This window comes from Delphinapterus leucas, chromosome 4 (assembly GCF_059928025.1).
Source record: "Delphinapterus leucas isolate spDelLeu-1000000601 "Yukka" chromosome 4, BTC_Dleu_Yukka2, whole genome shotgun sequence".
NCBI lineage: Eukaryota > Metazoa > Chordata > Mammalia > Artiodactyla > Monodontidae > Delphinapterus > Delphinapterus leucas.
This window is the reverse complement of record NC_143132.1, coordinates 58,667,157-58,692,681: the sequence shown is the minus strand read 5'-3', so window position 1 is coordinate 58,692,681 and position 25,525 is coordinate 58,667,157. Positions and strand designations below refer to the sequence as shown.

Sequence of the window (25,525 nt, the reverse complement as noted above, 5' to 3'; positions counted from 1 at the left end):
ATGTCTGGCAGTCTCCAGATTACAAAGTAGAGTGCTTGCAAATGTCCATGGTTAAATTTTCAGGAATTTTGAAAGCCAGTTGTTAAACTCAGCCGCTGTAACCACTTAAATTATGTAAGCTTACACTTAAATATGTTATATTAAAAGCAAAGGTTAAATACTCAAAATGGATCACTTCCTAATTTATTTTGCTACATTTTACTATTACTTATGTTTTCGAGGATATTTATGCTTATTGCCTCTATATGGGGTATATACTATGTAACAGTCTGGTACTGGCCATGTCTTCCCAGCTTCCTTTTATTCAGTGACGTCCCAGTGGTAGCTTTAAACCAGCTATGACAAGAGTATAGCTGGTTGTTGGCAAATGCTGCAAATCGGGGCTCCCCTCCCCACCCAGCTAGTTGTTGAATATTTACTGGCCTTGCCACTGGGCTTATGTATCACGCAAATGAGCTTGAGTGTTTTCATAGAGAAAAAGAACCATCAGATCTGATTTAGGTGCAGGAAAAGGAGAGGGTCAGAATGACTCAAGGGTTTGATTTGTATAACAGGGGTCATGGTTGCACCAATTATTGTAAGGGGACCGTAAGTGGGGAGGTACATTAAGAGGGAAGATAATAGCATTTGGACTTACTGCATTTGGGAGGGCCACCACAATCCATCCCGGTCATTCAGTTTTATGCATCTGGAGCTAAAGAGAAAAATCTGGAATGAAGGAAAGTACTTGAATCATCTGCGTGCAGAGAGCAGTTAAAACCAGGAACCTGCGTGAAGTTGCTCAAGGTGAATAAGTAAGTTGCATGAGAAGAGTGCCAAGGTCAGAACAGAAGGGAATATTAACAATACAAAGTGCGTAAGGAGATGGTGTGACATGGTCAGGGATACCTGGGGTTAAAGAGTGTCAGAACGAAGCTCCTGATCTCAATGGTCCTTTGAGAGAGGGAGGTTGGCATATAAACGGAGAATTTCCATGTAGTAAGTTCTATCAAAAAGGCCTCAGCGGAGTGCTGTTCATGAGAGAGCACAGAGGACCCATCATTAAAATTCTTGGACACAGAGATGAGGATGAGGCAGGAAAGGCTTCAGTGAGAAGCTGAGATTTGAGCTTCTTTTCGAGTAGAAGTTTATCTGTCAGTAAAAATCTGCAAGCTCAAGAAAATAAAGAGGACACTTTCTTCAAAAGACAAATTTCGTTTACAAAAATTACCTTCATTTTTCTAGGTATGTTCTCTAAATGTACCAAAGCATCATATTTTTTCATTAAACCAAGTTATGCATATTACATGATTGTGTTTCTAAACTAAAAAGTGACTTTAGGTCTGTAATGAAAGGGGATCTTAAAAAGGTATATTGGGACTTCCCTGGTAGCGCAGTGGTTAGGAATCCGCCTGCCGATGCAGGGGACACAGGTTTGAGCCCTGGTCCCGGTAGATCCCACATGCTGCGGAGCAACTAAGCCTGTGCGCCACAACTACTGAGCCTACACTCTAGAGTCCGTGCTCCGCAACAAGAGAAGCCACCGCAATGAGAAGCCTGCGCACCGCAACGAAGAGTAGCCCCTGCTCGCTGCAACTAGAGAGAAAGACCGCGCGCAGCAACAGAGACCCAAAACAGTCAAAAATAAATAAATAAATACATTTACATTAAAAAAACAAGTTGGAAAATCTTACTGGTTCTTTCCTTTAAAAAAAAAAAAGGTATATACAAATTCCACCGATCTTCTTTCTTCCTTCAGAAAATGAGTTCCTTAGTTTTTTTAACAGTTTAAAATGTAATGAAAAGTCGACATATCCCCTTTGGGCACTGCCTTGGGAATGGTTATGTCGCAAGTAATGTTCTCTTTGCTCTGTATCTCTGTGCTTTATAAAATTCAGCCTTGCCCAAAGCTCCTTTCCTTCTCTCCTCCTCACAGACCTTTCTATTGGCTGCTCAGAGAACAGCCTACTGTGTAGATTTGTGTCTGGAAGTACCTGTAAGCTCAACAGATGCTGCAAAAGCAAATGTATTCTGTGGTCTCATTAGCCTTCCTCTCCATTGGCATTGGCCTTATCCCCTTCCATTGCATGCACTGAGATTGTTTAGAGGGGTCATGTCGCTGCTTTTAAATCAGTGCAGGGGTTCCAGAGGATAAGCACTGAGGGCCTGCTGGCTGTTCAAGCATTTACCATGTCACTGAATACAAGGCATGGAGTGGTTTTAGAAAAAAAAAAAAAAAAAAGAGCTTTGGGAGAAAAATAGAAAAGCACACTAAAGGAATTAACAATGTACTAGAATACACTAAATCCCACTGCTTCAAACTCATTTGGTATTTATGATGCTAACCTCTGCAAAGCTAGATTAAATTTTAAGACAGCTTTTCATGCCTTTAGATAGTCAGTTTCCTCCCCCTCCCTTTTCCTAGCCATTGATGGATACCATACAGCTAACATTCCAATTTGGGATCTTGAGGTTAGGAAGTTCCAATCCAGTTCAGTTTCAGAAGACCTACTCACTTCCTTGCCTCCACTTTCCTTCCTAAATCCCCAAGAATTGTGCCCTCCAATTTCTCACTGGACTGTGTTTTGTGCATATAAAAGTACAAGTGAAATGGTAGTGACTCCTATGTGTCATTGTTCTAAACGTGTTGTGCTTAACCCTTACACTTTATTAAGTAGGTTTATATTATGACATTTTACAGATGAGGAAACCTCAGGGAGGTTAAGTAAATGGCTCAGTCACAGGGCTAGTAAATGGTGAGCCAGGACTTAAACCCAAGTTCTAGAGTCTGTCTTTAACCACTATATGTACTGCCTCTACAGAAATACTATGTATCTCCAATCATATTTATCACATTTTATTATAATTATGTTTAACCCTAGAAAGCTCTAAAGGGCAGGGCCCTTTCCTCATCTTTCTAATCCTCATGCCTAGCAGTGTCTGGGCAGCTTAGGCCCCGGAAGAGGCACCCTGCCATCCTCTAATAACCCACTCTTGCACCAGGCAGTGTGGCACACTGATGGTTCATGTATTTTTGGTTTGTAAATGATTTTTGTTTGGTATGAAAGCTGCCTCCTAGACTATACTGTATTGCCCTGTAGGGTATTAATCTGCTTTGTATCTGTGTCGGGGTCCCCAAGACCACCCCCAGGTTTGACAGTTTTTTAGGAGGACTCACAGCTATGATTTATTACAGTGAAAAGATACAAAGCAAAATCAGGAAAGGAAAAAGGCACACAAAGTGAAGTCTGGGGAAACTAGGCATGAGCTTCTAAGAATCCTCTCCTGGTACAGTCACATAAGTTGAGCTTAATTCCCCCAGCAAGGCATTGTGACAGCACATGTGAAATGTCCACCAGGGAAGCTTGTCAGAGACTCAGTGCCCAGTGTTTATTGGGAGCTGGCCACTTGGGTAGTCTCTGTTGGCACCTACCAAAATTCCAGACTCATAGGAGAGCATTTGTCTAGCACAAACCACATTGTTTGTACAGACAATTTAGGCACAGTGAGCCACTTTGATCAGTTCTGGAATTGTTGCAGGAAGGCAGACCCCTTGCAGGGCCCGAGAGTGGGCTCTTGACTAACACTCGGAAATGAATTGTCCGAGGAGACACACGTGCTGAAAAAGCAAGAGACTTTATTGGAAAGGGGCACTTGGGTGGAGAGCAGCAGGGTAAGGGAACCCAGGAGGACTGCTCTGCCACGTGGCTCGCAGTCATAGGTTTTTTTTGTTTTTGTTTTTTTGCGGTACGTGGGCCTCTCACTGTTGTGGCCTCTCCCGTTGCGGAGCAGAGGCTCCGGACGCGCAGGCTCAGCGGCCATGGCTCACGGGCCTAGCCGCTCCACGGCATGTGGGATCTTCCCGGACTGGGGCACGAACCCGTGTCCCCTGCATCGGCAGGCGGACTCTCAACCACTGCGCCACCAGGGAAGCCCCATAGGTTTTACTGTGATGGGATTAGTTTCCGGGTTGCCTCTGGCCAATCATTCTGACTCAGGGTCCTTCCTGGTGGCACATGCACCTCTCAGCCAAGATGGATTTCAGCGTGAGGGTTTCTGGGAGGTAGGCAGGACATATCACCTCCTCCCTCCTCCTTTCGGCCCATCCCGAATTTTCCTGGTTAGTTTTCGGTGGCAGCACCTTGTTCTTTATTGGGACCTCCTGTTGTGAGACAACTCAGGCAAGTGGTTATCATTGTGTCTGGCCAAGGCTGGCGGTTTTGATCAACAGTTCCCTAACAGAATGCTGGGACACTCCTAAAATCCAAGTTCCCAGATGTTAGCCAAGGGCGAATTTTGTAAGCAGGTCTCTCTGAGGAGAAGCAGTCATCTGCTATGTTAACTCTTTTCAGCACAGGAATTTTATCCCAACATTCTTCAAAACCTATAAATGTTTCTTCAATTGTCCTTTGAACCAGGTTTACCATTTGCTGGTTCTCTTATTAATGAGTTAAAGAAATTTTTGACACATGCAAGCTAAATAAAGTCCAGTCAAACTTAAAAGCTAAAAGATACCAATTCAATATCAAGGTTGATTACTGCACAAGCTTATTTTAGTTATTAAAAAAGAACTTTGGGGCTTCCCTGGTGGCGCAGTGGTTGGGAGTCCGCCTGCTGATGCAGGGGACGCGGGTTCGTGCCCTGGTCTGGGAGGATCCCACATGCCGCGGAGCGGCTGGTCCCGTGGGCCATGGCCGCTGAGCCTGCGCTCCGCAACGGGAGAGGCCTGCGTACCGCAAAAAAAAAAAAAAAAAAAAAAGAACTTTGTATTTCCCTTTCATATTTTCTTACTATCTCTACATTTTAGAAAGCCCTCTGATTTAGATGGCAATCACTTGGCTATTTGTACTTAAGTCACATATTAATAAAACAGGAATGTTTCTGCAGGTAGGTGATAGTATATAGATTCATTTCTTCTTTGGAATATGAAAATATTACATCATTGCTTAAGATGAAATTCCCCCAGTTAACTATAAGACATATAAGCCAAAATTTAAAGTGATATATATCCTTTATATATCTGTAAAGTTTTGAGCCCTTAAAAAAGAATAACCTTGATTTTAAATTCAAATATAACATGCAGAATATAATAAAGTAATAGCTTTATTTTGAACTTTATTATGCTTCAGTCATTTCTCTAGTCATTTTAGATTTATTTCAATAAACATTTTCCTATATCTTGTAAACTGCATTTTAAAATCAGAAATAATTTTGCAAATCTCCATATACAATGATACCAAACAAAAAACAAAAAAATCAACTTTTATTAGCAATTCTGGCACAGTTAACATAAGCATTAGAAGGTAAACACCTCGTGAATAAAAAAATAGGAAATATTTTAATGAAAAAAATCAAGGATTGAAGGAAGGAGAACATTTTTCAAACAGAAGCTGGTACTTTCTTCACAATCTGAATCACTTGCGCAAATACACCATTAAATACTCACATGATACCTACAAAGTAGAGATAAGAGAAACAAACCTTCTAAATATCAGGGTCCTTCATCTGTTATCCAGCTTCCATCTTCTGGATCCATTACTTTACATTCCAACTAAAACTGTGATTCTACTTAACTACAGTTGAAAGCTTATCAATTAAGTCATCAATAGTGTAAACCAGCAGTTGAATGTCTGCTTTTTCCTTCATTCGGTGATCACTATTCTTTCGGAGGATGACATCTACATCTGTGCTGACTACTCGGTCAGCAACCTGCATGGACGTATGCCATGGTACAATGTCATCCTTCATGCCATGGAGCAATCTTATAGGGCAGTTCACAGGAATAGGACTATGTAACAAGCAGTAGTGCTCTGCTTCTTTAATGACACTGTACTGAATGCGATAAAATCCTTCTTCACTGTATTTTGATGGCATGGACCACACACCTTTCATCTCTATTTCCTTTTTTGCCTATTGGGAAAAATGAGGAAAACAAAAGTATTTATGCAACATTAACACATACAATAGTCTTAAACAATTCAAGAAAAGCAGTCTTTGAAGAAGGGGAAAACAGATAAAAATATAATGATGATAATTATCAGTAATTAATTACTATGTGCAAGGAGCTGTGACAAGTATTTTCCACATAGTATCTCATACGATCCTGATACTATCTGTTCTTATTCCATTTTTACAAAAGAGGATATTAAAGTTAGAGTAATACATATGTTTAAAGTTGAAAGGTAGTTAACTGCTGTAACTAGGAGTCAAACAGATTTAACTAACTTTAACGTGTAACGTCTTAAAAATCAGGTATTGCTTCATTCCAACTTGAAAGGGAAAATGAAGGGGAGAAAAGTACAATAATTTCTTGGAATCAGTACAGGTGGCATTCATATTACATAAAATCAAATCTTAGGAATAAAAATTGTTTACATTTAAAAATTATGAAACTAAAAGTGCATATACGAGAAGTTACTAAAATGGGGATGGGGTGGGAGGAGAAGAATAAAGCATAGTGCTAAAAAAGAAAAATAAGACAGTGGTTATTCTGGGGCAACCATACACACCCAATTTTATCCTGAATATAAAAAAAATGTAGTTTTTGCCTTTTAGAGTTCTATGGAATGAGAAAAAATTTGTTTGTTGTTGTGGATGACAAAGAAGTCTTCCAAATACTTCCTGAAAACTGAGCATCATATCATTTCTACCCTTAAAATAAAACGCTGGGTATTCTTTGATTCTTGAAGAATTTCTATTTTTTAGATTATAATTTGTCTTAAACAATTTTTCTAGTTAAAGTAACATATACTTATTATAGAAACGTGGAAAATATAAAAAGGGACTTCCCTGGTGGTGCAGTGGTTAAGAATCCGCCTGCCAATGCAGGGGACACGGGTTCAAGCCCTGGTCCAGGAAGATCTCACATGCCGCGGAGTAACTAATCCCGTGTGCCACAACTACTGAGCCTACGCTCTAGAGCCCACTCGCCACAACTACTGAGCCCTCGTGCCACAACTACTGAAGCCCGCATGCCTAGAGCCTCTGCTCCGCAACAAGAGAAGCCACGTCAATGAGAAGCACACACGCCGCAAGAAGAGTAGCCCCCACTCGCCACAACTAGAGAAAGCTCACACGAGACCCAACGCAGTCAAAAATAAATTAAATAAATAAAAAACAAAACAGGGCTTCCTTGGTGGCGCAGTGGTTAAGAATCTGCCTGCCAGTTCAGGAGACACCGGTTCAAGCCCTGGTCCGGGAAGATCCCACGTGCCGCGGAGCAACTAAGCCTGTGCGCCCTAGAGCCCGTGCTCCGCAATGAGAAGCCACAACAATGAGAAGCCTACGCACTGCAGGGAAGAGCAGACCCCGTTCGCCGCAACTAGAGAAAGCCGGTACACAGCAATGAAGACCCAACGCAGCCAAAAATAAATAAATAAATAAATTTATTAAAAACAAAACCAAAAAACTCTACCTTTTTAAAAAAAAAAAAGCATAAAAATAAATAAATCACCATAATCCTATTTCGTGGATATAACAACCATTATTATTCTGGCTTATTTCCTTCCAGTATTTTTCTACATGTGTTTGGTTTTTATATATACAGTATGTAAAACACTTAGCTATTACAATTCATATATAGTTTTCAGCGCTGGTTTATGTATTCAATATATATATTTCTGGGATTTAAAAGATTCTATTAAAAGTTTTTAAAGGCTGCATAATTGTCCACTATAATGCATCTAAGATAATTAACTTGACCATTCCCACACTGCTGAATACTTCCATGAACATCTTTGAACATAAAGGTTTATATGCATATAATAAATTCTTTGGAAAGATTATCACAACTTGAACTAGTAAATCAAGATGTAAATAGCTTTAAGCCTCTTGCAACCATATAATATGAAGGGCATTTCTGTCTATAAAAACAGACGGACATCTTATCAAAAATAAAGAAAAATATAAGGAAAGAAAAGCTACATACAATATATATTTCAAAAATTTTGTATTTACATTTTCAATGAAAACATTATGATTTTTCCACATTTAAAATTGTTGACTTATTACAAAGAGGCAAAAATGAATTTAAACAGTAAAATATGTATGATATACCATCTGTGTACTTAGGAATTTTAATGTCTTTTATAAAATTCCAAAGAGATTTGATTCAGTGAAAAAGCTGTATATCTGAAACCTAGACTTCTAAATATCTATATCCAAATGATTTAAAATTAGTGGAAGTCTAAAAAACTATAAAATATATGAACCTATATTAGTATCATGGGGTACTTTGCATTAAAGCAACATATGAATCAAATATTTAAAGTAAAAATGATATTCAGTTACCTTCAAGCTACTCATGACTGTTCCTGAATTGGTAATTTCAGTAATAAGAACTTAGTCTCATTGATTATTAGATGAAGTGGGAACTATGTTAATTACTGAGACATAATTAATAATAGTTTCATTTTAAGCATCATTGCCCACCCCAACTAGCTCTGTTATCTGCTATTGAGTTGAATGAATATTGTCCATTTGAAGAACAAACTTAACTTTACAAAATCTTATATGTCTCAAAGCCTCACAAAGTACAGAAATAGCAAAAACAGTATTAATCAGAGAAAATGTACAATATACATAATTTCTGCACCAAGAAACTAACAAGGCAATGTGGCTGTGAAGCTTAGACTCCAACAGCTGTGCAACCTGCCTGACGCCCTCTACTGTCCAAAGAAGCAGACAATGATTAGAGTTAGCTAAGAGGTAAGTCAAGTTCCTACATAAAGAGTAATGCTGGGTCTTAACATTCCCAGGGCTAAAGAAGATAGTAAAAACCTCCACCTCCATTCCCTTGACACCGCTAGTACTGGCTGCCTATGTGGAGAAGAAGAGATAGTGGTCCTAGGGTCCCTGCTCTTTCTTTACACATGCTTTTAAGTTAATAAGGGTCAACATGTTTCTGTTTAAGAATTTTTGCTGGTCTGATTTAGGATTAGCAAAGATATACCCTGATTTGCAGGCTATAGATCTTCTCAGTCACTTACAGGGTATCTACCATATCTTCCCTCTGAGTGATGGATACACACACATAAAAATAAATGTACACAGATCTTGTCATTTACCAATAACCTCCCAAAATTGTTTAATCAATTCTTTTCCAGTAGGCCATCTTCTTGAAATAATTTCCTACCATGAGAAGCACTGCATTATTGAGTTAGAGAACAGAGTAAGGGGTCCAAGGTTTACATGCAGAAGGATACAATGGCAGGAAAATTTAGCAGCATGAGGACATGGAGCAACCATGAATAAGAAACAATCAAGAAAGTGAAAACAATTCAGAAATAGGAGGTAAGTGCAAAGAAGATCAGCTTTGTAATTTTAGCTCTGATAGGAAATCATATGAAGAACCTGACTATGCAGACAATGCCATTCTTAAGGAAATGGAAAGAACAATGTGAACTAAGAATAAACTTAGAACAGAGAGTGCATGGCACTGAATTCAATGCAGAACTTGAGGCAAATTCAATGACATTCTACCATTCAACACCGCACAGGCTTTTTTTCTTCTTTTGCTTTTCCTCCCCCTCCTGCTCCCCCACTCTGTAGAGCAGTGGTTCTCACACTTCACCTGCGGGCTTGGTTAAAACAGATTACTGGGCCCCACTCCCAGTTTCTGATTCAGCTGGTCTTGGTGAAGCTCAAGAATATCCATTTCTACAAGTTCTCAGGTGATGCTGTTGCTGCTGGCCTCGGGCCTACACTTTCTGAACCACTGCTCCGGACTGTTTTTCTTTCTGCTAGGGTCTTAGTCCCACAAGTGAAATTTAGAGCCCTAGGAAGCATATGCCCAAGGAGAACTTAATTGATTGCAAAACAAAAAAACAACACACACAAAAATAAACAGCTATTACCCACCATTTTTTTTATCCTTGCAGACAACTGAAGTGCTTAAACGTATGTCCAATAACAAAGTATAATAAACTAATTCCCTTCCCAATTATTCCAGAAACCTTATTTCTATCATGAGTTACTGAAGAACATGCTAATGGTGAAAAGCACCTTCTTTTTTTAAAGGTGAGAATTAGGAGTAGAAAAAGAATGCTAACTTAGTGTCTAGGCCAGGAATGGCAAGTCTCATCTCCTGTGTATGACTGACAGTGTGTGCTCAGAGAACTCTTCTGAGAGAGGATCTGAGGCTTTCAGGCTAAAAAAAAAAAATAGTTTCATAATTGATTAGCTGTCTTAACATGGTCATAGAATAGGTATTATTTCCCAGAAGCCACAAAATAAGACTAAGAGATCCAAAAAGAGATCACGATGTATGATCCAAATAAACAAACATGGTTAATAAAATGTTGCTAAAACAAGAAATTTAAAGTGTGATTTCATTCATGTGGCTCAAATATTTGGCAAAATGATTTGAAGTGACTGTGAAAAAAAAGAAAACCTTAAACAGGAGACCAAATAGTTAAAGAAGGCAAAGAAATGGTATACAAAAAGGCAGTTAAGACAAAAGATGGGCCAGTGTAACAAGTCAAAGGACAGATGACACATGAACAAAATTCAAAGAGGGAGCAAAAGAACGACAGGAGGGATACACGGAGGTTGCCTGGGACTTACCTCAACAGGAAGCTGATTAAACTGTGTCACTAGGCTATCCACAGCTGTTGCTACGCCAATAAGAGCCACAACCTTTTGTGGCCGTGCGATTGCAGCATGAAGCATAAGCCATCCACCGAGGCTAGATCCAACTAGTATCTAAAAATAAAAACATGTAGCTTTAAAGAGGAATTTCTTTTTCTTTTCTGTAAGGAAGTGAATAATTTCATAGAATGTATATACTTTCTTTCTCTATATTCATTGGCTCCCAGACTTCTAATATTTGGCACAAAGTAAAATTAAGATTATGATTACTTTTTGTTAAAGTATTAGGTCTATCATAGAGAATAAACTAGACAAATAAAATTTGTAAAATGAAAAGTAAAATGCTACCTTCGTTTTATGAGAAAGTGAAAATAATAGAACTGATTGATTTGATATTGAAATATAAAAATGGACTGTTAAGACATTTAAAATATTAAATAAATTTTCACATCTAAAGAAACAGCTCAAATGTCATGAGGTTGCAGTCAACAATTATCATCATATTTAACAAAAATAGTCACCTGTGGTCCTTCAGCTAAGTCATCAATTATAGAAAGAACATCTTTTCTCCATTTTCCCACTGTGCATTCTTCTAAGTTGCCATCTGAATTTCCAACTCCTGAGTAATCAAACCTGGAAAAAGAGAAAACATATCTATATTTAGATATCTATGTATTTGCTTCTCTATTTTTTAAGGAAGACAGCACATTAATCATTATTACAATGTCTAAAATATATTAAAGTAAAACAGTGAAGTCAATATGTATTTCAGCAAATCCTACTGTCTTAACCTTCAAAGATCTCCCATAGCCACTTACTTTCTCACCTCCTCCACTGCTGCCAGCCTGGTCCAAATCACTATCCTCTCTTGACTGAACTAATGCAACAGTCTCCTAGTAGATCTCCATTTTCATTTTTCACCCTCAGAGTCTATTCCCCACACAGTAGTCAGTGATCCTTTTAAAACAAAAATCATGTCTTGCACAAACCCTCCAAAGGCTTTGTATAATCTTCAAGTAAAATCCAAAGTCCTTACCATCCTCTAGCCCCTAACTACCTCTCTGATCTCATTGCTTACTGTTCTCTCTCCCTCCCAGTTGTATGCTTACTTTCCTTTTTGAAGTTAATGGAATATACCACCCACATTCCTGCCTCAGGAGTTTTACAACAGCTTCTCCTTCCACATGGACTACTCTCCTCCAGATATCCACTCAGACTGCTCCCTCACTTCATTTAGGCCTTTGGCTCAAATGTTACATCTCCGTAAGTCTTCTCTGACCATTCAAACTAAAGTTGTGCTTCTTTCAGCATTCCCTAGTTCCTTACCCTGCTTTATTCTCTTTATAGCAAATATTGCTACCTGACAACACACATATTTGATTACTGGTTTGTGGTCTATCTCCCACACTAGAATGGAAGCTCCATATGGGCAGATTGTTTTGTTCACACTGCTTTCCCAGTGCCTAGATCAGTCCCTTGCACATGGTAAGTGCTAACTGTTATGTTTACTCAATTAGTAGAAGGGAAAGAGAAGTCCAGAATCAAATTCATCATCACTAGCTCCTCCTCTTGGTTTTCTTTCCTTCCAACTTCCTAGCTCTCCAGGCTCAAAGTCTGTTTGATCTGTGAACTTCACCTCTCCTTCAAGGTCTCAATTCAATAAATCATGAAGTATCATACCACTCCTGCAGACTGCCCTAAACCCTAGTCATACTGAACTACTCCCAATGCCTGGATAAGCCCTTTCCTAACTTTGAGACTTTGCATGCTGTTCCACTGCCTAAAAAGCCTTCCTTCCCCATTAAACTCCTAGTCACCCTTTAAGTCATGTCACCTCCTTTGAGGAACTTTCTTTGACAGAATGTGTCGTTTAGTAGTAGTAGGTCACTTTCTTTGTACCCAATTAACACTTTTTTTTTTTTTTTTTTTTTTTTATGTGATACGCGGGCCTCTCACTGTTGTGGCCTCTCCCGTTGCGGAGCACAGGCTCCGGACGCACAGGCTCAGCGGCCATGGCTCACGGGCCCAGCCGCTCCGCGGCACGTGGGATCTTCCCGGACCGGGGCACAAACCCGTGTCCCCTGCATCGGCTGGCGGACTCTCAACCACTGCGCCACCAGGGAAGCCCCCAATTAACACTTTTCATATTGCGTGTTGTAATCAAGTTTTAAATATATGTCTCTGACTAGAATGTCAGTTCTTCAAGGGCAGACTGTTTTATTTCAAGTTTGTTTTTCCGCAGGGTATAGAACACTGCCTGCCCTGTACTATCCTCACTCTCTCATTTTTTCTCACATGCACCCCTTTCTCCTCAGTTTGGTAAGACTGGTGTCTTGGTGCAGGTCTTTCTCATCTTAAACCTACCCTATCACAGCGGCCTCCTCACTGTGTCAGTCTTTCTCCAAATGGACCTACTTTATACTGTCAGGTTTTGTCTGACACATTGTATTGCTATGACATTAATTTCAATGGCTTCCTGTGATATATAACATAAAAATTTAGTGCTTTAGCCTGTTTTTAAAGAACATATTTTAGTCATCTCAGATTGAACTTTTATTTCTTCTGATGAAACTACTGCTTTAGTCAAACTGATCAACTTGCTGTTCCTAAAAAAGACTACGTTTTCTGTCTCTGTTTTACGCTTCACCCATTTCCTTCAAGTGGAATATCTTCTCCCATCACCTTCATTACTAATATCCCCTCTCAGAGCTTAGTCCAAATGAAATTTTGCTGGAAAGACTTCCCAGAAAAGCTGAAAAAAAAAAAACAAACCTCTACCTAATGAAACTTGGATAGAATTCACTTTTATTAGTCACAATCATTTTATTATATCCTGCTCTATAAGACAGCTTATGTATTTGTGTCTCATCATTCCTATGAGACTGTAAAGATCCTAGAGGGGAAATACCATCATCTTATTTTTGTTTCTGCATTCTCCATAGTGGCTAGCATGTGAACCTCACACACTGAGTACTATAATACATATTAAATGAATAGAAGTAGAACGTAAAAGTATAAAGAACTATTTTATTTAAATTTAAAGTTTTCAGTATTTTTCTGATTCTTAAAATCTGGTGAAAACTATTAAATCCTAATGTTTTTCGTGTACTTGAAGAATATATATGTGATATATAGTGTATACTTATTTTCTTAGCGATAAGGGATTAAAAAGTGATGGAGGGACTTCCCTGGTGGTGCAGTGATTGGGAGTCCGCCTGCCAATGCAGGGTACACAGGTTCAATCCCTGATCTGGGAAGATCCCACATGGCACAGAGCAACTAAGCCCGCGTGCCACAACTGCTGAGCCTGCACTCTAGAGCCCACGAGCCACAACTACTGAGCCCGCATGCCACAACTACTGAAGCCCGTGCACCTAGAGCCCATGCTCCACAAGAGAAAACACCACAATGAGAAGCCTGGCAATCGCAACAAGGAGTGGCCCCCGCTCGCCACAACTAGAGAGCCCATGTGCAGCAATGAGGACCCAATGCAGCCACAAATAAATACATAAAATAAAATTTAAAAATAAGTAAATAAAAGTGATGGAGAAAGAAATTAAAATTAGGTATGAAGTGAAGTGGTTTTGGATCCTAGGGAAATAGCGTAACAAGGCAGCTACTGAAGTCTAAATCTCGGTTATTATTTCTCCTCAATCCAGGGGATATAGAAGACAGATCAGGGAGAAGAGGGGAGAAAGACACCAACTAATTCTCCTTTAGCCCCCTCCGTGGGCAATCACACATCTCTACTTGCTGTATTTCGTTTACAGTTGCCTTCCAACTACATGGTGAAAATGCAAAACAGATGTAGAGGGCCTTCAAAAAGGAAAATATAAACATTCAGTGATACTAATAGGTGACAATATAGTTCATTCTTGCTGAACCCTAACCAAGTGACAAAGATAATTAAAAAACATTCAGCAGTTTAAAACTTTTAAACACAGTAATGCAATTCTGTCTTAGCAGCCCCAATACTCTGGAACATATTCCCAAATCTAAAATTTTAAATTTTATTAGAAATAATTATGAGAGAAGACCAGCCCTAAAACCATGTGTTCCTGAGCTCCGACTCAATCTTATTTTAGGCATGGTGGCAGGATATTAAAAAACCATTTACACAGAACCATATGTACTATTCCTTGTGTAATATACAGAACTAACCATTTCCTCATTCAAGATCTAAGTTTCACAGACAAAATCACAACAAAGGTAAACTGAGAAATTGGGAGTATAAATAGAAGATAAAATCTCTTATAACAAGTTAAAATGCAATCAGTAGCTAACAGTGATTAGATTGCAATGAAGTTTGATGAAAGCAAATAAAAAGGAACCTGATCAAATTAAAAATTGTAACGAAGGGCTATACTTTATAAAGTTTTATGAAGATGCACTTAGGCTACATTTTAATACAGTATCACATAATTGTCTGTATACATTATAATTTCATCCTCATTACTTAATATACCTTTAAAAAGAAAATTTATTTCATATGCATCCAAAATGCAGAAAACCCCCTTATATGTCCTGTAGGGAGCTAGGAACTGGTTATAGCTCTCATAGTCTCAATTTAAATTCGAGAACTGATAAAATGGGGATTTCTTGAGTCAAATTCTTTTGGGGACAAAGAAGGAGAATGGTGGCAAGTTTTCTGATATCATCATGTTTTGCTCAGGGTAGTCCTCCCCTTCCTGGATAGCTCTTCCTTCTTACCCAAATCCTAACTATTTTTCAGTGTTCCTTTATAAAGTTTTTTCTATCTACTTCGACTCCTAGTTTTCTCTCACCTTATACAATTTAGTATCCGGCTCTTTGACATAATCACATTTTGATGAATATTTCTGTCTAATTTCCCATATGTATTTTATCTTGCATTTCCCCACCCTGATTAAAAGATCCTTACAGGCAACGACCATGTTTTATAATTCTTTGTATATTTCACAGCACCAGTATAGTGCTAGAAAGTCTACCTGTAAAAAATACTCCAGAGTTCTGATCATGAAAATGAAATAATTCAGTTAATTTGATAACAGGAATAAGACAAAATTCATACAATTAACATAATTTTTGCTAATATATTGAATAGATAAAAGTCTTATTTTTAATTCTAAAAGTTAAAAAATTTTTTATTTCTAATTATTTTTTATTTTATTTCTAAAAGCTGTATTTTCTAGACCTATTGAGTGAATGTTAGTGAAACTCTTCTAAAAACTAGATAAATAGATTTTTAGGTTGCTAGTGCTAGAAAAGAATTCAGAAATTATCTTTCATCCTATCTCCTCCTTTTTATGATGAAGAAAATAGGTCCAGCATTTATTAACTGACTCATCTTGTCAGTTATTGCTAGCATTAATTCTACAGCCCATGTTTCCTGAATTCCAGGCCAGTGTTCTTTTTACTAAACCATACTATCTCTTCTGGCAAATCAGGCACTAAATAAATGATTGTTATAAGTAAACAAATCTAATAACAATGTAAACACATGATTTTAGTAAAATAATTATCAGTATGAAATATTAGGAACTGTGAAATCAAGCAGTAAACAACACATATCCTTATTTATGCTTATACATATTCAGGCTACAGAAGTGAAAGAAAAGAAACTCAGTGGAAATGCGAATTATACAATATTAATTTTACAATACTTTTAAACACATATATTATTTTAAACTACATATTTTAAAAGGAAATAAACAGTGGTCAAATAAACGTCCTTAAGTCCCCAAAGGAAAACCACAATTTAATTATGAGATTACAAGAAAGCCAATTAGTATACTGGTTTGTGGTCATGTTAGAATATTGTTTCTAAAGAGCTAAGTTACCACTAGTTTTTTTCTACCACCATTGTCGGTGTGGCACAAAGACCTTTATTTATTTATTTTTGTTTTTTGTTTTGTTTTGGCAGCGTGGCTTGTGGGATCTTAGTTCCCAGACCACGGATTGAACCTGGGCCCTCAGCAGTAAGAGCTCGGAGTCCTAACCACTGGACTGACAAGGAATTCCCCACAAAGACCTATAAAAAAGGCCTTTTAAAGGCTGCACTTTACAAGAACCCTAAATCACAAGATGAAAGTTTACAGACCATTAAAATAAATTAATCTATAAAAATGCTGACATTTGTTCCAGTTTGTTAGAGCAGAAGTAATTCTCTACTGCCATAGTAAATAGTAGTAATATTTTCTCTAAAATGTGTTGTTCCTACCTTATATAGGCGTGACCTAGAGATTTGCAAAACTCCTCAATCGCCAATGCTTTTGTACCATTCATATTAGACATATAGCCAGGGATGAAGATAATTCCTGGACTTTTGCCTTTTAGCCTCTTATAAGCCAGGTTTGGAAGGTCTGGTCGACTAAGAAAAGAGATTGATGTCTTCTGTCTGCAAGCTAAACAAAATACACAAAACATAGTTTGCAAACACAGTTTTTTGAAAACCATACATATTTTTAATCTTAACTTTCTTAACTCATCAAATTGATGTCAAATACTATTTCCATTTAATAGAAAAAAATACAGATGTGAAGTATTAAAGTCACAAGTCTGTGCATGTTATCTTTTAAAATCATGTCACAATCAGTGTCTTCTCTGAGCAAGGTCCAATCAGGATTCTTCCAAAATACACAATGAGAAGGAAATCTGAAGGCAACAAAAGACAGAGAGACTTGTCAAAAATGTTTTTCTGTTGCTGCTATATCATCTGTCCCAAATAGTATCAATCAACATTCAGATTTACCTACACTAGTTTTAACCCTTTCTTGTGAGATTTGTCTTCTTTAAATTTGTTTTTAATGTTTAAGGGATTTCACATCCTCTACTTTTTAGTGGGGAGGGGGAGAAACAAGTTTGGTCTGCCCTTGGGAAGTTGTTTCAAAGGTAGAGGTGCTGTGCCCCTTTTATTACTGATTCCCTCTCCACCCATAAAATCACGGGCCATGGTAACAGCCAATCGTGATTCCATATCTGCTGAGGCGGGTTCAATGAGCAGTTACTTTACAAGTAACCTTGAATAAATGCATGATAATACCATTTTTGGAAAAAGATTTCTCATAGGACTCCCAATCACTATGTTTTATTTGTTGGCCTGGTTTTCTGTGAATGGTACACACAAATCTTAGTTCAAGTACAAAGGCACAATGGGTAAACTTTACAAGATTGTTCCATTTCATTATTTTTAAAGTTCCTTCCCTACTGTAAAATCAATACTTGCTCTTAAAAAATGTAAAGACATTTAAAAAAAAAAAGTCATTTATGATCCCACTTTCTTCCTCCAAAGAAACTAGGCTTGTGTACTCCCTTAACAGTCTTTTTCTGGACCAATGGAATCTCTTTTTTATTACATGAAACCTTTCTCTACTTTATTGTGGCTAATTAAAACTTCTCAGTCTCTTCCATGTAAGCTAATAAAGTTTTCCTCATTTTGGATTTGAGAAGTTGATTTTTTAAAAAACTGAATTGAAGCCCTTAAAGCTATCCCTTTTATATGTAATCCTGTTTCAGAGTTTCAATGTATAGTGAAATATGCCAAATTTAAAACTTTTAGTGAAAAACAAGGCTAGTAGGAGCCAGTTATGTTGGTTGACAGATTGCAGCAGCAAAAATGTTCATTTCCCATTTCCTTAGCACTCCAAAATTCCTTCATATCTTCTCTTCGATATTACTTTCCAACAGGAAATTCTCCATGAGATAATTACAACTTGTTTAATCTTGGTGAGTTATAAGTGGCCAGGTTCTTAACATTATATCCGTGAATGATCTTCGTACTGTAAGGATTAGCTCAAAGCCTGGGGCATAAGTGTTCAATGAATGTTTACTAAATAGTAAAAGAGTATCATATTCTAGTTAATGTAATGACATACTATACTTTGCTAGAAAAACATATATAACAGCCTTTTGGTTGTGTACAATTAAATGTAAGTTAAACTGATAATATGCTTAAAATTTTTAACTCAAAGGGTATTTGCCATGACAATTCCCATTCCAAGCACTATGCATCTGACAGCTGTCTGGCAAGGGTGTGAACACAACAAAACAAAAAAATAAAAAGGCATAATTCAGAAAGACAGACTACATATATGGGGGTTGGGAGTGGAGGTAGGGTGGGACAGAGAAGAATCAAGCACAAGGAACGGAAATATTCAGGGGCTCTAATTTTTCGTCCAAATTCTAGTTTCCTTTGTAGAGTAATGACTACGGTTTTTACTGGGCTGCGATCACGGAAAAAAAAAACAAAAAAAAAAACCTAGAAATTAGGCTTGATGACGGCGTTTATACTTTTCCAAAGAAAATGTTCATACTTTAAAATCGCTCAAGTCAAGGGAGGGCAGGTCTAAGCATCTTAACAGTCACGATCTGTAAACCCTTTAGAACTAGCAGAGAAGAGCAAAAGCAACTAATAATCAAACGCATTAAATGCACATCTGAATGTTTCCTAATGTTGGCGCTTAACAAAGGGGAGGCGGGCAGAGAGGATCCTTAGACTGCAGAGCGTAACGCCACCAACGGCCCGGGCTGTCCAGAATACCCCAGGGTCCGGCAGAGCTCTCCTCACAGCCTTCACCAGAATTGTCGAAAGCGCCTATAACTGGGGTACTGAGAACCGGGGAAGGGCATTTCTGAACGGGGCGCCAAAAACGCATGGCACAGGAACTGCCGGAATCCGGGATGTTCGAAAGTACGCGTCCTACTCCAGCTTTTCGGACACTGACCTGGGAGCCACCGTGGCGCCCGCTCGGCCTTCGGTGCAAGTAACGTGCTGAGCCCACGGTGGAAGCCGAAGGAGACGGCCATCCAGCCCCACCTGCGACAAAGTACCCAAGAGGGCAGACCCACCCTCGCCATCTTCCCGACGGCCCCTGCGCCCCGCGCCGACCTACAGAGACACGCACAGCGCCCAGAAACTGAGCTTGCGCATGCGCCGCCCTCTGGAAGACGCAACTTGGTAAACAGCGCCTGTCGGAGTTTCGACCCCCCGGAAAGCGCACATGCGCGGAGCGTCGTCGCTCTTCCCAGCCTTTCGCTGTTGGGCTGTTCTGTCGGGGAGGTGCGGTCTGTGTTTGGGATGTTTTGAGCGCCATCTGTAGGCTGCTTTCTCGGTGGGTAGATACCCCAGGACTGGAAGCGAGGAAAGGAACCCCACCCATCGTTCCCAGATAGGAAACCATCTCATCATCCCGATGACAGTAGGGAGCTGAAACATAAAGTGCTAGGCTTGCTGCGTTACAAGTAGTTCTCACCCCCTGACAGTTTTGACCTGTACCGGAAATGGTTTGAAGATATGACCTTAATCCTGCTTGTATAAACGCCTGGAGTGGAATCGATCATTCGCCGCTCCTTCGCCCTTTTTCAGTTTGTTTTAGCTATTTGTATGCCTGACTGTTGAAATACTCTGACCCCTGTCTCATACTATACGCAAAAATAAATTCCAGTAGATAAATGGTCTCAACAGAAGAATAAAACCGGAATAGTTCTGTTCACCCTGCTCCTAGAAATGATAAGAAAAAATATATAATTCCAATAAAATTGGCCAACAGCTGTGATAGGCAGTTCATATATGTAAACATGATGATCAAGCTCACTAACTGAAAAATTGGAATTAAAAAAATAACCCATGCCATTTTTCCTATCCATCAGATTGGCAAAAGTTAAAAAGAACAACTATTGTTCTTTTTAACTTTTTTCCGGCAAGGAAGCTGGGCAATGGGCACTCATGTATGGTTGGTGGGAGGGTATACTGACAAACGCTTTTTGTCAAGTAACCTGACCACCTATGGCAATTTAAAATATGCATCATTTTCAATGCCCTTTGACCCAATGGCCCCAATTTGTGACTATCCTATAGAAAATACTAGTTTATAAGGATGCATATTATCTACTAGAGCACCATTTTTAGAGGCAAACAGAAGAAAAAAATGGAATGGCCAATTTAAAAAAATGGTTGAATAAACTGTGGTACAAGGCTTTCTGGATTCCTGCTCTGACACCCTTCAAAGCAATTCTTGGAGGCCTCAAGCATCAACAAGTAAGGACTAGTTTTTTTTGTTGTTTGTTTTCTATTTAAAAGTTACTGTAGCTGGTTTAATACTGGATACAGTGAATCCAGCCTATCTTTGGAGTCTTGAGAACGTGTCCTATTAGAACACACCAGAAAAGCTGGATAAATAAAAACTTAATAGATCTCTTTCTTGAGAGGTGTATTGCCAGAAACACCTCCTTGACAGCTGCTTGATTTAGCAACTTTCTCCAAAAGCTGCTGAGCTATTTTGCTAGTTCTCCATTAAGCCTGTTGTAGACCCTAAAGGGACTAAAATCACTAAGGTGATGCCCAATGCACATCACTTCAGCATCCTTTGTATCTTAACAATAAACACTTCTCCCTAGGGTTCTGGATATTTGCAAATATTCCCAATCATTCCTGTCCCTGTTCTGTCCCTTTATTTTTGCAGGTCTTCTTTCATCTTATGTGCAGAAAAAAAAAATCTTACTTGTTCTCATAGTGGGAAAGGCACTGCACAAAAAAAGCAGGGAAACCCATGGACCATTTTCTCCATCCACCTTCATCAGTATAACAAATCAGGAAAAATTGTAGCTAGAGTCAAGTGAAGATGCTTTTACTGACAGCAATGGGCCTGAAGTAGACAAATTTGTTTCCGTTAACCTACTATCAATGTTGCCTTCATTGACAGGTGTGAAAGGACATACTGTAGAGGGCGGTTTCTTCCTCTGAAATCTGCTGCCTTTTTCAGGGAAACAAATGATGTCCCCACCAAGTAAAGCCTTAGAGTTTTAACTTCACACCTGATGATTTTTTTCCCCATCAGAGAGAAGGATAGGTAAACACAGTCCTTCAATCCCCAGTAGTAATTGCATCTGTGCAATTAGACAAAAAGATGTCAGGTTTCTCAGGGGTTATCTCATTTTGTTAGCAACAGGAATGTGTCCAGAGATATTTCTGATTACTTCAGTTTATAAACTACAAGTCATAATGTTAGCACACAACAACCTTTATGTCGATTCTACAATGGACTTTTGCTGATTAATCCATCCCCTGTCATGTAACCAATGGGTGACTTCCTAATGAGAGATGAGTTTACTTTCAAGTGTGAAATCTGGTCAATATTTTAATCCAAACTCAACATATTTTAACACACATATTGGAAAGGTTTACTATATCATGCAAGGCATAAAGTTGATTAGAGTATCTTTACAGTCCTATGAAGAAGGTAAAGTACAGTTCAGAAAAGTTATATCTTTACATTAACCAACAAAAGTTTAGCAATTGTATTTCACTCTCATTACAGGGTTTAGGGGTGATCTCTGAAAAAACAGATTATAAAAATGTCTTCTGCAATTGTGATTTTGTCCTTCACTGTTCAAGTAAAATCATGTGTCATCCAGTTGCAAAATCTTATTATTGGCAACATGTATACAAACCACTGCAAATAAAAAAAAAAAAATTGTACCCAGGCAGGCCTGACAAAGATTTTACAGACACTTCTAATCTAATCATTTCGCTTGTACTAATAAGTAATGTCATTATTTTCTGCTTCTATTCTTTTGCCAATGTGTAGAAAGAGTACATTCATACTTACAAACGCACACAACATGACAAACCAGGATAAATGGCATTTGAAAATCATTATAAAAGGACTTTCCTGAAGTCATTTCATTCAACAAAAATTAATTTAACTCTAAAAAACAAAGGCTAATTGTAAAGAAAATATATAATAAAATAGTACATTACAGAGTACATTAAGTTGAACTTCATTTGCCTTTTAATGGAATCACAATACTTCTGTAAATAAGGATTTTAATTGGTCTGTTCTTTGGTGAAAACAGCTGTATTTCATAGTTATGTCATGTGAGGCTGCAACAAAGAGAAATCAGATAATATAAAGAAAATCAGCTACTGGTTGCCTTTATTCTCAGTACTGGGAATGGAGAAATCTTCATCAAAATAGCTCCTAAGTATTCTCTTTATTTTAAATTGCCCAGTGTGACAGAATGTCTAAGACTGCTTCTTCCGAAAACACACAGCTTTTTGTTCTTCTTTTACAAAGAGTAGTTTGCTATATATGTACAGTAGCTTATGTTGGTAGTGATTCTTCAAGGTCAACTTCCTGGGCACTTGTTGGCATCAAAGTACCATTTTAAAATGTAGAATAACACTAACTGCAGTTCATCACTTGAAACTACTACTGTTAAACAGAGGTGATATCAAGTCTTTGGTTTTGGTGTAGTACTTTAAAAGTAGGGCCAAACTCCTCGTACAATATATTCCCTTCCAAGCCCTTATTTGCTTATATTTATAAAATAACATTCAGCAAAATACTCCTTTTTCAACAAAGCCAGTTGATTACCAGTAAAGTCAATGCCAATGATTTGGGTGCTAAAATAATTTCATATTTTCCAAGTACATATAGACATTTGTAAACGGTTTAGTTTATTTCACCAAAATCAACAATTGATAAAAAAGAATTTATAAGAAATGTTCCTATAAGTGATGCTATTTACGAAAATAGTGTTTTCTTTCTCCTAGGTGCTTCAATTCTTTGCTATTTATGATCAAGCTTTGAGTTATTTCTGCTCAAGCTTTGAATTAAAATCCCTTCTTTCCCTTTTACAAATGACTTCCTGTTTATATGAAAACAGTTCTGAGTATCCATAGTTAAAGGGATGGGTCTGTTGGGTCTTTCCACCTGGTGTTGAATATGGCTTTATTCTTGTAAGAAATTATTGCAGTCTGCCCTGAAGTGGACTATTGCATTAGTTCACTACAACAAGAAGTGAGCGTAACCTTCCGCCCCAGTAACTATAACATCCATCCAGATCCGCATGGCTTCTGGCGATGGGGCCACCATATAGTAGATTCTGTCATGCGTCTTGACGCTAAAGGTGAGTAATGGATTAGGACTCTAAAAAAAAAGGAAAAGAACATAAAACAAAATCTTGAAATTATAACATTAAATATAACACAGAGATATGTGAAGGCTTCTATGTGGCTATTATTTCTATTCTAATGTAACCTATTCCCTCGCCCTCAACACCTTTCTCAAGATTGACCATATTTCTGGCCTTTCTGCACAAGAACTCTCACAGTGAGCTCACCAATCATTTTAGCAGCTACTTGTAAAGCTCCAGCAGGGTATCTAGCTGATAGTGGGTGCTCTAAAACTAGCTCAATAAATGTTATTCTTAGCCCTACTAAGATGTTTCCTTATGATCTTCCTCATAAGTAGGTAGTAGCTCCTTCTTAGAAGCCTAGCAAAGAGTTACTTGGCAGGGTCTCCCAAACCAATATATCCAGAATATTTTCTCATTTTGTCATGAATTATTTTTTCACAAAAAGATCAGCTGCACTAATTACTTTACTTCCATGTTTACTTTTCCAACACCATTCTGATCATATCTACCCATTATGTCAGAATAACAAATCGAAATTAATTAGAATTCAAAAAAATACCTTTTCCCCTACTTAATTATGCATTCAAATCGTAGGAATCTGAAATTCAATGTTTACCTTATTAGCATTCTTGAGGTGATCATAATATACTTCTTCAATGGCTTGAAAGTATATTACTCCTTTTAATTTAGCTTCATGCTTGTCTGCAATGGTAGATGAGTGTTAAAACAAATACTTTATCACCACTGATGGACAGGAAGACTTATAATTTCATTATAACTATCATCATTAAAATATTTATCTAGCATTTAAATTATCTAAGATTAATTAAGATAACCTAGGTTAGTACATTAGCCGCACTCTATCCTGAAAAAAGAAAAAGAAAAAATGTTGTAATTAGCAACCCTAAACAAAAGAGACTAAGTGACTTTACTCAAGGCTCTTCACAAATTAGCAGTCAAAAGGTAACCCAGAATACTGACTGTCAGGTTAGCACACAAAGTGTAAACACCATTGACATCAAGATAAATTATTTCCCCACATTCTCCAAGATAGTAGTTGTAATGAAAATATTAATATGCAGCTCTGTTGCAATGAAATTTGTAACAAGTGTGTTTTTTGATTTCTAATTTAAAATAATATTCTACTTATGCTTCTTTCCTATCAAATTTCTTGTCTAGTATACTTGATATTTTATCCTGTTCTCAACAGAGTTTCATGTCAATAATTTAATGTCCTTTCAGTGCAGCGTTTTCCAAACCGCTTCCAAAGATTTCGTCAGATTTGCCATAAAAACCAAACAGAGCATAAAACAAAACAAAAACAAACAACCAAACCACCGACCAAACAGCATCACTCTGTGGTGACTAATAACACCAATATGTTCTTGAGACATTTTGTAATTTAAACTCTGCAGGGATGATAACACATGCAAGCACATTAAAGAATCTCAAAATTATGGATGAGGATACAGAGAAAGAGACTCTATCATACCCTGTTGGTGGAAATGCAAATGAGAAAGTCTCTTTTGGAAGTCAATTTGGTAAAACATACACAATGAAAAATGCCAGAATTCTTACTCAGCAATTCTGCTTCTAAAACTGTATCGTATAAGACCTACCCATGCACGTGCACGTGTATTTGGGTTCGTTAGAGCACAAGCTGCAAAAGATCTGCTGGAGCTTTAATAGGGAACTGATTTAATTCTAGACCAGCCGTACACTGCAATCTACACAGCCACTGAAAAGACTGAGGTAAATCTGCAAGTGCTCAAAGAGAAAAATCTTGAAATACTGTTATGTGAAGAAAGGTATGAACAGAGTGCATAATTTGGTCCTAACTGTATTGAAGAAGAAAGAATACCTATATAGACTGAAACATACATGAAAAGGAATGGAGAAAGTCTGAAAGGATATTTCAGGCTTAACAGTGTTAGAAAAGGTAGAACTTTTGTGATGGCAAGAGACTTACTTTCATTATATAGACTTAGCTCCTAGGGAAACTCTGTTTTAATTAATACCATGTTCGGTGGGTTTCCACCAGTTTCTGTGAAAGAGAAGGTCA

General features: G+C 38.0%; 2 protein-coding genes across 10 annotated transcripts in view; both read right to left on the bottom strand.

Annotated features, from left to right (window-relative positions):
• Positions 1-5,225: 5,225 nt before the first annotated feature.
• ABHD10 (abhydrolase domain containing 10, depalmitoylase) lies at positions 5,226-19,529 on the bottom strand. Its single transcript, XM_022599214.2, has 5 exons — positions 19,269-19,529; positions 16,766-16,949; positions 11,088-11,199; positions 10,543-10,680; positions 5,226-5,889 (listed from the first exon to the last, which is right to left on the bottom strand). The coding sequence occupies exons 1-5, from the start codon at positions 19,399-19,401 to the stop codon at positions 5,545-5,547; spliced, it is 912 nt and encodes a 303-aa protein (XP_022454922.2). The 5' UTR covers positions 19,402-19,529; the 3' UTR covers positions 5,226-5,544.
• Positions 19,530-19,639: 110 nt separating this feature from the next.
• The window catches only part of PHLDB2 (pleckstrin homology like domain family B member 2), a 107,482-nt gene continuing 101,596 nt past the window's right edge, over positions 19,640-25,525 (bottom strand). For all 9 annotated transcript variants that reach the window (XM_022598649.3, XM_089910530.1, XM_022598821.3 and 6 more), the window contains 2 exons: positions 24,080-24,165; positions 19,640-23,474 (listed from right to left, as the gene is read on the bottom strand). In XM_022598649.3, coding sequence (XP_022454357.2) covers positions 23,334-23,474; positions 24,080-24,165 — 227 coding nt within the window. In that variant the 3' untranslated portion in view covers positions 19,640-23,333. The remainder of the gene's footprint in view (positions 23,475-24,079; positions 24,166-25,525) is intronic.